Here is a 13158-nt window from a genome sequence, read left to right on the forward strand (position 1 = left end):
TTTTTTTTGAGGGGCAGTCTTGTTCTTTTGCCCGGGCTGGAGTGCAGTGGCCTGATCTCAGCTTGCTACAACCTTTTCCTCCTGGGTTCAAGTGACTCTCCTGCCTCAGCCTCCTGAGTAGCTGGGACTACAGGCACTTGCCACCACACCTGGCTAATTTTTGTATTTTTAGTAGAGATGGGATTTTTAGTAGAGTATCAGGCTGGCCTCGAACTCCTGACCCCATGATCTGTCCATCTCGGCCTCCCCAAGTGCTGGGATTACAGGTGTGAGCCACCATGCCTGGCTGTCTTCTCCTTTTGAAGGTCATCTTTGTGTCAGGCAAACAGGAACCTGGTCTAGGCCTCTTCTGGCTCTGGAGCTCCACAGGCCAGCGTGGTACTTGGCCTAGTACACAGAGCTCCAGAAATATTTGTGCATATGCTGTATTCACTTGGCAATTTTTTTTTTCCCCTGAGACAGAGTCTTGCTCTGTCTCCAAGAGCTGGTGCGCAATGGCGCGATCTCGGCTCACCACAACCTCCACCTCGCCGGTTCAAGCAATTCTCCTGCCTTGGCCTCCTGAGTAGCTGGAATTACAGGCATGTGCCACCACACCCGGCTAAGTTTTGTATTTTTAATAGAGATGGGGTTTCATCATGTTGGCCAGGCTGGTCTTGAACTCCTGACCTTGCAATCTACCCACCTTGGCATCCCAAAGGGCTGAGATTACAGGCATGACCCACCGTGCCCAGCCTCACTTGGCAAATATTATTTGAGCATTCACTGTATCACTGTATATGATGTCATGTGCACAAAGTTGGGTACAACAGATACAGCCCTCACCCTCAGCATTCCCCTGGTCTAGCACAGCTTTTTCCTTTTCTTTTTTTTTTTTTAAAGACAGGGTTTCACCATGTCGGCCAGGCTGGTCTTGAACCCCTGACCTCAGGTGATCCGCCCGCCTCGGCCTCCCCAAGTGCTGCGATTCCCGGCCTGAGCCCCCCCACCCCGCCCGCTTTTTCCTTTTCTTTTTTTTTTCTTTTCTTTTTTTTTTTTTTTTTGAGACAGAATCTTGCTCTGTTGCCCAGGCTGGAGTGCAGTGGCGAAATCTCGGCTCACTCAACCTCCACCTCTTGGGTCCAAGAGATTCGCCTGCCTCAGCCTCCCAAGCAGCTAGGATTACAGGTGCCCACCACCACACCCAGCTAATTTGTGTATTGTTCGCGGAGACAGGGTTTCACCATATTAGTCAGGCTGGTCTCAAACTCTCGACCTCAGATGATCTGCCCACCTCAGCCTCCCAAAGTGCTGAGATTACAGGCATGAGCCACCTTGCCCAGCCTAGGCAGGAGTTTCATGTAGTGCAAGGGTGAGTGTGGTTGCTGGGGAGGTACAGAGTGCGATGAGGGCTCCCAGTTCATCCCAACAAGGGATGTCCATGAAGACCATCTGGAGAAAATGAAAGCTGAGACTCAAAGTTAAATAAAGTTGGCTTGACTGGGTGTGCTGGTACCCACCTGTAGTCCCAGCTACTCGGCAGGCTGAGGCAGGATTGCCCCAGAGACAGCAACCCTGTCTCTATTTTTCTTTTTTTTTTTTTAATGGCTGGGTTCAGTGGCTCAAGCCCGTAATCCCAGCACTTTGGGAGGCTGATGTGGGTGGATCATTTGAGGCCAGGAGTTTAAGACCAGCTTGGCCAACACTGCAAAACCCTATCTCTACTAAAAATATAAAAAATTAGCTGGGTGTGGTAGTGCAAGCCTGTAGTCCCAGCTACTTGGGAGTCTGAGGCAGGAGAATCGCTTGAACCCGGCAGATGGAGATTGCAGCAAGCCAAGATCACACCACTGCACTCCAGCCTGGGCAACAGAGTGAGACTCTGTCTCAAAAAAAAAAAAAGGTATATGGAAGGATGTGCATAGGTTATGCATATTCTACATCATTTTATATCAGGGACCTGAACATTCTGGATATTGGCACCCTCGGAGGGTCCTAGAATCAATCCCCCTGAGGACACTGAGACATAATTGTACTTTGCTTAGACAGGGAAGGGATTCCAAGTGCAGGATGCTGTGAAGTTTCTCAGGACAACGGAGAGCACTGAAGTGCGTGGTGGCTGGAATGGCTATGAGCAGAGCAGAATCTCTGAGTGTGGCCGGGCACAATGGCTCATACCCGTCATCCCAGTACTTTGTTTATTATTATTATTTTTTGAGACAGAGTCTTGCTCTGCTGGCCATGCTGGACTGCAGTGGTCAACATGGTGAAACCCCATCTCTACTAAAAACACAAAAATTAGCCAGGTGAGGTAGTGGGCGCCTGTAATTCCAGCACTTTGGGAGGCTGAGGCATGGTGGATCGCCTGAGGTCAGGAGTTAGAGACCATCCTGGCCAACACAGTGAAACCCCATCTCTACTAAAAATACAAAAAAAATTAGCTGGGCGTGGTGGCTGCCTGTAATCCCAGCTACTCAGGAGGCTGAGGCAGGAGAATCACTTGAACTCGGGAGGCGGAGGTTGCAATGAACCGAGATCGTGCCATTGCACTCCAGCTTGGGCAGCAAGAATGAAATTCTGTCTCAAAAAAAAAAAGGGCCGGGCGTGGTGGCTCATGCCTGTAATCCAAGCACTTTGGAGGCCAAGGTGGGCAGATCACCTGAGGTCGAGAGTTCAAGACCAGCCTGACCAACATGGTGAAACCCTGTCTTTAAAAAAATAAAAAAATTTAAATTTAATTTAACTTAAAAAAAGAATTTCTGAGTGTGCTGGAGACTGTAAGGTGGCTAGAACATTCCAGTCCTTTTGCCCCAGCTCCTCCAATTCTTAGCATTTTCATATCCTTCATTTCTCCAGCCTCATCCTCTGATGACACAGCTCAGAGAACTCCCTGACAAATGGAGACAAAGCCATGACTGCCAGGAGCTGATAGAGTTTGGAGCCAAAATGTCCACCTCACTCCCTGGCTGAGAGCCATGACCCAGGTTTGGAGCCTTTTGGAGCCAGAATACTGGCCCCTAAATATTCCCATACCCTAATCCCTGGAGCTTGTGAATATGTTCCTTTACGGGGCTAAAGGGATTTTGCAGATGTATTAAATTAAGTATCTTGGGGTGGGGGATTATCTGGGATTACCCAGGTGGGTCTAATATAATCACAAGAGGACTTAAAAGATGGGGGAGGAAGACAGAGTCAACAAAGGGATATGAGAGGCTAGGCAAGGTGGCTCACGCCTGGGATCCCAGCACTTTGGGAGGCTGAGGCGGAAGGATTGCTTGAGGCCAGGAATTTGAGACTGGCCTAGGCAACATAGTGAGACCCCATCTTAAAAAATAATAATTATAAGCCAGTCACAGTGGCTCACACATGTAAATCCCAGTACTTTGGGAGGCTGAGGTGGGCGGATCATGAGGTCTGGAAATCGAGACCATTCTGGCTAACGTGGTGAAGCCCCATCTCTACTAAGAATACAAAAAAATTAGCCGGCTGTGGTGGCGTGTGCCTGTAGTCCCAGCTACTCGTGAGGCTGAGGCAGGAGAATCACCTACACCTGGGAGGCAGAGGTTGTAGTGGGCCGAGATTGCGCCACTGTACTCCAGTCAGGGCAATAGAGTGAGACTCTGTCTCAAAAAATAAAATAATAATAATTTATTCTTCTCTTCTAGTGACTCCAACACCTTGCTTTGTGGCCTTGATCGAGCCCCTTCCTTTTGCTGGATGTTGATTTCTGCATATGTGAAAGTAGAGAGTTGATGTGTTGAGGGGCTCCCTAGGGGCGGTGGAGTCCTGACACTGTGACTCAGCATTTCCAGGATGTGACGTATCTGCTGAGAGCCCTTGGACGATGCTCTTGAACCATCCGCATCCTGAACCCTGTTTCCTCCCGAGAGCCCTGCCCAGAGTCTCTCCTGCTGCCACAGAGTATGCATTTGTGCTCAAACAGTGACATCGGTTATAAGAGACGGGTGACAATGCTTTATTGACTTGGCACCTATGAACGGGTGGCTACAGGCCCCCAGGGTTCTTTGCTCCTGCAAAGTGGAGGCTCTGTGGTGGGGACATATAGATCAGAGATGCTGGTTCCAGCTGCAGGGAGGGGCCACTGTCCCTGCTTTGGCCCCTTCCCTGGTCCCCTTGTCCAGCCGAGCACCATCTGAGTGAGTCCAGACCCTCGTGGAGCAGGGCAGGGCAGGGACCCAGCTTCCTCTGCAGCCCTTGAGAGCCTAAGGTAAGAGCTGTAGGCCCCTCATGCCTTCCCTCTTCTTGGGGATCCCAAGATGGGTTGCAGGAAGAGGTGGTACCCCATTTAAAGAGCCCCTGAGCCTCCTGGATATAGGTCGAGGGAGGCAGGTCTGGTGCTATAAAAACAGCCCCACCAAAGAGTTAGGAGTCATTTCTCTTCCCCTCATTTTGGTTTTGGCTGAGCAGAACCACAGGAGCTTTCACTGAACTGGGCTGACAATAGTGGATGACAGGCTGATGTCACGCAGTCAGTGGATGGGGGTACAGCCAGGCTCCCCCATGCGGGACTGCACTGTCTAGGTAGGCCCTCTCCCAGGCAAGGGAAGGAGGGGCAAAGTGAACTGTAGTCGTCAAGAGGAGGGCTTCCTGGAGGAGGAAGGGCAGGTCACGGCTCCTGGAAGAAGAGGTGGTCTGCAGAGCGGGCTGGGTCATGAAGCCTGGCACAGGACACTGGCATCTTCGCTGTGGTCACAGTTGTGGGCATCCCAGCGGATGTGAGAGCAGAGCAGCAGGGCACTCTCTTCCCCACGGCACTTGACATTGTCCAGGAGAATGGGGCCTCGGCCTGGACCAAAGTGAGCCTCGCCAGGAGCTGCCAGGGCCTGGCCACAGCCCAGCTGGCGGCACAGGACACCGGCTGCCCGCAGGTCCCAAGCATCATCACAGACAGTGCCCCACCGTTGCCCTAGGTAGAGCTCAACACGCCCCTCGCAACGGTGGGCTCCGTTGACCAGACGTAGGTGCCCTGTGGGGGGACAAGGGCTGAGTAGTGGCTGCTTCATGGCAGGCTACTCCCAAGCTAGGTCAGGTGGGAGTAAAGAGAGGTCTGAGACACTCTGAGCACTCCCTAGGAGCCACTAGATGAAGGCAGACACGTGAAATTAAAATAAGATGGGCACTGGGCGAGGTGGCTCATGCCTGCAATCCCAGCACTTTGGGAGGCTGAGGCCAGAAGGAGGATTGCTTGTGCCCAGCAGCCTGGGCAACATAGAAAGACCCTGTCTCTAAAACCAAACCAAAACAAAAAAAAATTAGCTGGGCCTGGTAGTGTGTGCCTTGTAATCCCAGCTACTTGGGAGGCTGAAGCAGGAGGATCGCTTGAGCCCAGGAGGTCAAGGCTGCAGTAGCCATGATCGTGCCACTGAATTCCAGCTTGCATGACAGAGCAAGACTCTTTCTCCAAAATAAGTAAGATGGGGCTGGGCATGGTGGCTCATGCCTGTAATCCCACCACTTTGGGAGGCCAAGGCTGGTGGATCACTTGAGGTCAGGAGTTCGAGACCAGCCTGGCCAACGTGGTGAAACCCTGTCTCTACTAAAAACACACACACACAAAATTAGCCAGGTGTAATGGCGCATGCCTACAATCCCAGTTACTGGGGAGGCTGAGGCACAAGAATCGCTTGAACCTGGGAGGCGGAGATTTCAGTGAGCTGAGATCGCGCCATTGCACTCCAGCCTGGGTGACAGAACAAGACTTCATCTCAAAAAAATAAAATAAAATAAATAAATAAGTCAATAAAATGGGCATCAGTCCAGACCCAGAGTCTCAGGACTGGGAGAAAGTGTGCAAATGTTTGTCGAGTGATCCATGACGTGTGCTGGGTGCCTCATGACTGCTCTCTCCCTAGTCCTCTGCTCATAATCCCAGTGCCCCAGCCCCAGGCCAGCTGTTATGAGACTGTGATTACATCCTATTGTTTCCCCTGAAGGTCATCATCATGGTCTCCCCCAACCCCCTGGGCTCCCGGAACTACATTCTGAATTTTTTCATTGCTGTGTTCAAGACAGGATCCTTATCCCCTCATTCTGATCCCACCTCTAGAATTCTCCAGATTGCTGTAATTTAAAGCTTACCTCCTTCTTTCTGGACACCATATTCCTACAAAGGAAGCCTGAGACCCACAAAAAGGACAACAGTTTCCAGGTCCTCGTGTGAATCTGCTGAGCTTTATAACCCAAGCTGTGACCTCCCCCAATCCAGGTCCTTTCAATGATCCTGATGCATCTACCCACTTTCAGGGGACTGTGGGCACCTACCATCCCTGGGCCGAGGAGTGGGTACCCGTGTGGTCTCAGAACCATCCTGCTGGACTTGCAGTCCCAGCTCCTCTGGGCCTGGCTCAGGAAGGACAGAAAAAAAGAGGTGCTGTCACAACGGGGAACATGTTCCTTAGGGCCAGGCCCCCTCCTATTCTCCCCAGGGAAGCCTGTCCTAAGGACAAAAAGGACTTCACAGGTTCCTGAAGAACTGCTCCCCTTGATCAGAAATGGGGGTTGTGTCACTGGGTGGGCACAGTGGCTCACACTTGTAATCGCAGCACTTTAAGAGGTCAAAGTGAGGCTGGGCGGGCGGATCACCTGAGGTCAGGAGTTCGAGACCAGCCTGGCCATCATGGCAAAACCCCATCTCTTCTAAAAATAGAAAAATTAGCAGGGCATGGTGGCATATGCCTGTAATCCCAGCTGCTCCGGAGGCTGAGGCAGGAGAATCACTTGAACACAGGAGGCAGAGGTTGCAGTGAGCCAAGATGGTGCCACTGCACTCCAGCCTGGGTGACAAAGTGAGACTCCGTCTCAAAAAAAAAAAAAGAGGTCAAGGTGAGAGAATTGCTTGAGGCCAGTAGTTCGAGAGTGGCCTGGGCAACACAGCAAGACTCCATCTCTACAAAAAATACAAAAATTAGCCAGGCGCGGTGGCATGCCCCTTGCAGTCCCAGCTACTCTAGAGGTTAGGCAGGGTAGCATTGCTTGAGCCCAGGAGTTTAAGGTTGCAGTGAACTAGGATCATGCTACTGCACTCCAGCCTGGGTGACAGATCAAGAAAAAAAGGAAAAAGGGTTGTGCAGAACCTTTTGTGGCCAAGACCATGGGAAGTAGGGCCTACTAGGCCTGGGGCACCAAATGAGGGTAAAGAGATCAATTCCCGCAGCAATTAATGAATTTCACAATCTTCTGCCAAACTGCAAGCACCCCTTTCCATTGACTCCGCCCAAATGTGACACGCTTCCTCTAGCAAAGGTGATCCACTCTCTGCTTAATAGAATTTTGCTTGGTCTAGGTTTATCAGGGAGCAAACGGCCCCCCTCTTTACGGACTTGATGCCTTCCTGGAACAGGGATCGGCTTTAGCCCTGACCTCGGACACCGCCCCTCACTGCTGCACCAAGCAGCCCTCCCCAGGCCCCGCCCCATTTTCCACTGCAGAGGGCCCTCCGTTCTGGCCCCGCCCCGCTGCGCAGCCGCAGAGAGAGCGGACGGCGGGGCGGCGCCCCTCTGCGGAGTGCGCATGCTCCCCTGGTCCCGCGGTGCCGCAGAGCGGCCTCACGCGTGGCCCCGCCCAGGCCGCGCCCGGCCCCGCCCCTCCCACGCTGCAGAGCTCGGCCCAGTAGGCGGCCTCACCTGCGCAGAGCGCGCCCGCGTCCTCGTGGTGGCCGCAGTTGTGTTGGCCCCAGCCCAGGTGGAAGCAGTCGCTCAGGCGGGCCTCGGTGCCAGCGCAGCCCACGTTGTCCAGCAGCACTGGGCCGCGGCCGTAGCCGAAGTGGCCCAGGCCCGTGGCTCCCAGCGCGGGCCCGCAGCCAGCCTCGCGGCAGGCCACGCGCGCGTCCGCAAAGTCCCAGTCATCGTCGCACACGGTGCCCCAGCCCCCGGCGTACAGCACCTCCACGCGGCCACGGCACGGGCCCGGGCCGCCCACCAGCCGCAGTCGCCCGCCTGCGGGGCGCACATGCCCGCGGCCAGAGGGGCTGGGCTGGGGATGCGGGCTCCCGGGCAGAGCCCCGGCCCTACCCTCCCCCGCCCCCCGCGGACCCCGGCCACGGCCACTTACTTTTCTTCCCTGCGGCCCAGGCAGCGGTGGTAAGCAGTGCAGTCTCCCGGGAAGGCTGGGGGGCAACTCCTGTAGCTGCGGAGACAGGGCATCTAGAGCGTTCGAAGGGGACGAGGAGGCATTCTGTCCTGCAGCAGGGCACGGGGACACCTACCAAGACCCCCCAACCCTACCGCACCTTTACCCCCCACTCAGCTGCAACCCCAGAGTCACCACGTTGTCTGGTGCCAGTTAGGATCTCCGGGAAACTTGGTTGGAATGAACTGAAGCCTAATTCTAGGTATTATCCTAACATCGAGCCCTGGGATAGTTCCTATCCTAATTCCCATTGCACTGTTAACCTTGATTCAGCCTTCATCTCAGTCAGCCCCCTCATAAGGTTTCTCAGTCCCCAATCTCAGCATCATCCCATTGAAAAAAAATAATAACTTTGAGAAAGGGTCTTGCTCTGTCGCCCAGACTGGAGTGCAGTGATGTCATCACCGCTCACTGCAGCCTAGAACTGGCCTCAAGCGATCCTCTCGCCTCGGTATTCCAAAGTGCTAAGACTATAGGCGCAAGCTACCACGCCCAGTTTTTTATTTATATATTTTTTGAGATACGGAGTCTCCTCTGTCGCCCAGACTGGAGTGCAGTGGCGCAATCTTGGCTCTCTGCAACCTCTGCCTGCCAGGCTCAAGCAATTCTCCTACCTCAGCCTTCCAAGTAGCTGGGATTACAGGCGCCTAGCTAATTTTTGTATATTTATTTATTTATAATTTTTGTATTTTCAGTAGAGATGGGATTTCACCATGTTGGCCAGGGTGGTTTCAAACTCCTAACCTCAAGTGATTCACCTACCTTGGCCTCCCAAAGTGCTGGGATTACAAGCGTGAGCCACCGCACCAGGCAATTTTTTAAAAATTTATTTGTAAAGGCAGGGTCTAGCTACATTGCCCAGGATGGTCTTCAACTGACCTCAATCGATCCTCCCACCTGTTTCTGAAAGTGCTGGGATTACAAGAGTGAGCTGCCACCCACATCCCATATTTTACTTCTGTGCTTTGAAGAAATCTCTTACTGCCTCCTCCCACCCCGCTGAAGTTTTCAGAGCTCTGGGTTTCATCATCCTTGCTCCGTCTGCTCATAATTCTCTCACCCACCTCTGCACCATCTGGCCAAAGCCCTGGCCTGTTAGCCAGGGCCCCCGCCTGTGGATCCAGAACATTCTTCCCAGTTCCCAGCCGCACCCACTGTGCCCCTAACGTTCCCGCCCGGAGGGCTGAGCTGTTTACCGGACGGATCTGTGTGCCAAGCCCAGTCCTCTCTTGTGGCGGAGGATGGCAGTGCTGTGAGCGTTGGGGGACCCAGGACTAGGGCAGGAGAGAAGGGGACAGGGTCAGAGGCTGAGATTTTGGTCCCTGGTCAGCCACAGGCTGTCAGGGGAGGCTAGGAGAGCCTCCCTGGAGGAGAGAATAGATGTTACCTCCAGGGCTGGTGACCCAGCCACAGCTGGGGTCCGAGGAGGCCTGTCCCCACCTTGATTGTGGTTGTAATTCATTTCTGCTGTGAGGTATACACTTCACAGTTTGTACAAGACTCTAAGAGACATGCTTTCATTTCTCTCCAATGTCCCATGTTCTCAGAAGCCCACTGTGTCCCACAGACATGGAGTACAGAAGGCCTTGCCCATCAGGGAGGACCACGCACAGTCCTGAGTTCTCATTATCCCCCTCTTACAGAGAAAACAGGGCTAGCAGGGAAAGGGACATGCCCAGGGTTAGCAGGGACTCTGCCAGGGCTCACTGTGACAGACTTCTGCCCTTCTATATCCCCTCTTATAGTAAAAAACAAAAACAAAAAAACAACTGATCTCTGAGTAAGGAATGGGGTAGGAGAGGGGACTCAACCCAGGAGGTGGGGTTCAGACACCGGACCAAATTTAGGACTAACTAAAACAGGATGGAGTGGAAGTGCCTCTCCATGAGACACGCCCACCCGTGTGCCATGTCAATTTACCATTGCCGTGGCAACACCTGGAGTTACCTTTCCATGGCAACGCAGACAACCCAAAAATTACCATTCTATTTCTTAAAATATCTGCATAATCCACCCCCTAATTTGCATATACTTGAAAGTAAATAAAATTATGACAGCAGACCTGCCTCTGAGCTGCTACTCTGGGCACACTGCCTATCAGGTAGCTCAGCTCAGCAAGGAGCAGGACCCTCTGCTGCTGCTGTAGACTGCTGTGTGGATGAAAGTTGCTAACACCAGCTGGCCCTTAAATTCTTTGCTGGGGGAAACCAAAAACCCTCCTGGACTAAGCCTTACTTTGGGAGTTCACCTGCCTTGCATCAACTGTGCGACCATGGGTAAGGCTCTGACTCTCTGGGCCTCAGTTTTCCTACCTATACCCTGGGAATGATAGCCCTTAGTTTGCTATGAGTTATGAGTTGTGGGCAAGCACTTTATATCTTACAGAGCGGAGTCCATCTGTGAAATAGTTGGAAAGGGCCCGGGGGGGGGGGAAATACTATTATTTAAGCATCAGAATGACAGAGGGTTGTGCTAGGTAAAGTTGTGGCCATTCGACAATTCTGGAATATCTCTTGGGCAATTCTAGAGTGTTACTCTGAGTGTTTTTCTAGATTGTTACTCTAAAGTGCTCCAGGAACAGTACTTGCTGGAACGTTCTGGAGGCATTCTTGGGATATCGCTATAGAATTCTGGAGTATTGGTGAAGCAATAGTGCAGGGTTTTGTTTTGTTTGTTAGTTTGTTTTTTGAGACAGAGTCTCTTTCTGTCGCCCAGGCTGGAGTGCAATGGCATGAGCTCGGCTCACTGCAACCTCTGCCTCCTGGGTTCAAGCGATTCTCCTCCCTCAGCCTCTCGAGTCGCTGGAATTATAGGCAGGCGCCACCACGCCTGGCTACGTTTCTCAAGTTGGCCAGGCTGGATTAGTGCAGTATTGTTACATAGCTGTGGACTGTACCACAAGGAGTTTTGGGATATTCTGAGGCACTTCTAGAACAGTACTGAGATAGAAGTAATTTTGGAGGCTTCCTGGAGAGCTCTGGGAAGCGTCAAGACAGCCAAAACACCCTCCCCATTCACCTCCCCACCCAAGCCTCCTCCTCCTGCCATCAGCGCAGGGCTCCGCCCCTGCCGCGCCCGGCCCCGCCCACACTCCCCGCAAGCCCCGCCCACACTCCCCACAAGCCCCCGCCCGCCGTCCCTAGAGCCCGAACCTGTGCAGAGCGCGCCTGCGTCCTCGTGGTGGCCGCAGTTGTGCACGCCCCAGCCCAGGCTGTGGCAGGCTGCCAGGTGGGGCTCGCTGCCTTCGCAGTGCACGTTGTCCAGCAGGATGTGCCCCGTGCCATAGCCGAAGAAGGCGTTGGTGGTGGCGGCCATGGCCGCCCCACAGCCCAGCTGGCGACAGACCACAGCGGCATCCGGCAGCCCCCAGTCGTCGTCACACACGGTGCCCCACAGGCCACCATGCAGGATCTCCACTCTGCCCTGACACGGGTTCGCGCCCCCCACCAGGCGCACACTGCCCTCACCTGGGGACAGGAGCGGGGGCAGGGTGTATCTCCCACTGGCCTCTGCCTCCTGTCCACTCCACCAGGGCAGCTAGGTGTCCTAGGACCTACAACCCGGGGACATCTGCTCACCCCCCTTCCCAGGGCACCACTTCCTCGGTCCAGATTGGGGGTAGTTTGTGGAATCACAGTATCATCCCTGCCTAAAACCAACTCCCCTATCCTGCTCCGTCTCTCCTGGCAGCCTGGAACGTGCTTCCTCCTCTACTGCAAATGAAATCCTCAAAGTACAGCTCCCACATCTCTTCCTCTAGGAAGCCCTCCCTGATCTCCTGAGTAATGTGACCCCTCTTCCACCTCTGGACTTCCTTGTCTCTTTCACTGTCCCTCTTTTAGAGCACTTTTCTTTTTCTTATTCTAGTCATGATCATCCTTCTTGGGCTCATCTGACCTTCCTGTAAGATAAAGCTCCAGTTTCACCTCTCCCCCCACTCTTTCTCTCTCTCTCTATCTCTCTCTTTCTTCCTCTCTCCCTCCCTCTCTCTCTCTTTAAAAACAGGATTTCACTGTGTCCCCCAAGCTGGAATACAGTGGCATGATCTCACTGTGACCTCCACCTTCTGGGGTCAAGTGATTCCCCTGCCTCAGCCTCCCAAGTAGCTGGAACTACAGGCATGTGCCACCATGCCTGGCTACTTTTTGTATTTCTTGTAGAGACCGGGTTTCACCATGTTGGCCAGGCTGGTCTTGAACTCCCAATCACAATTCACCGCAGCCTTAACCTCCCGGGGCCTCAAGTGATCCACCTACCTCTGCCTCCCAAAGTGCTAGGATTGCAGGCATGAGCCAGCATGCCTGGTCATTTTCTCTTTCTTTTTTTTTTTTCTTTTTTGAGATGGAGTCTTGCTCTGTCTCCCACGCTGGAATGTACAGTGGCATGATCTCACTGCAACTTCCGCCTCATTGGTTCAAGGGATTCTCCTGCCTCAGCCTCCCGAGTAGCTGGGATTACAGTGGCCCACCACAACGCCCAGCTAATTTTTGTATTTTTAGTAGAGACGGGATCTCTCCATATTGGCCAGGCTGGTCTCGAACTCCTGACCTCAAATGATCCGCCAGCCTCAGCTTCCCTAAATGCTGGGATTACAGGTGTGAGCCACCACGCCTGGCCATTTTCTCTACCTTTCAATCTTTAATTTGTAATCCCTGTCTTCCCACTGCCTAGGGTAGGGTGTGAGAGACTTCTCTCCCAAATCCCAGGTGGTGCCCACATTATGCTTACGTACTTTTTCCATTAGGAAGTGTCCTAGGGGGTGCTCTACTCGTTAACATCTTCCTTGTTGGGGGCTGTGTTGGCAAGAATTCTGGAAAGGAAGTGGGGTGGATACAGGGGTCTTTCTGTTCTCCATCCTCATACCACAGGGTGTTCGAGGGGCAGGAGGATGGACCCATAAGCTGGTTGCCCCCAGAACTTCTGGCCACACAAAGAGTCACAGCCAGGAACCCTGGGGTATGAGAGGAGGAGGGGCCACAACAGAGTCCTGGACTCTTTAAAGAACAGTAGTTTTTTTTTTTTTTTTTTTTT

The 13158-nt window shown here is 53.1% G+C and overlaps 1 protein-coding gene across 4 annotated transcripts in view; it reads right to left on the minus strand.

The window, feature by feature from the left end:
• Positions 1-3931: 3931 nt before the first annotated feature.
• Positions 3932-13158, minus strand: part of SSC4D (scavenger receptor cysteine rich family member with 4 domains) — a 19931-nt gene continuing 10704 nt past the window's right edge. For 2 of the 4 annotated variants that reach the window (XM_017533487.2, XM_037740267.1), the window contains 7 exons: positions 12860-12937; positions 11280-11594; positions 9324-9401; positions 8050-8124; positions 7623-7934; positions 6262-6339; positions 3932-4966 (listed from right to left, as the gene is read on the minus strand). In XM_017533487.2, the coding sequence (XP_017388976.1) occupies positions 4650-4966; positions 6262-6339; positions 7623-7934; positions 8050-8124; positions 9324-9401; positions 11280-11594; positions 12860-12937 (1253 nt within the window). In that variant the 3' untranslated portion in view covers positions 3932-4649. The remainder of the gene's footprint in view (positions 4967-6261; positions 6340-7622; positions 7935-8049; positions 8125-9323; positions 9402-11279; positions 11595-12859; positions 12938-13158) is intronic. The other 2 variants (XM_017533488.2, XM_037740268.1) reach the window with 2 other exon arrangements.

This window comes from Cebus imitator, unplaced genomic scaffold (assembly GCF_001604975.1).
Source record: "Cebus imitator isolate Cc_AM_T3 unplaced genomic scaffold, Cebus_imitator-1.0 Scaffold82, whole genome shotgun sequence".
In the NCBI taxonomy this organism is placed as follows: domain Eukaryota; kingdom Metazoa; phylum Chordata; class Mammalia; order Primates; family Cebidae; genus Cebus; species Cebus imitator.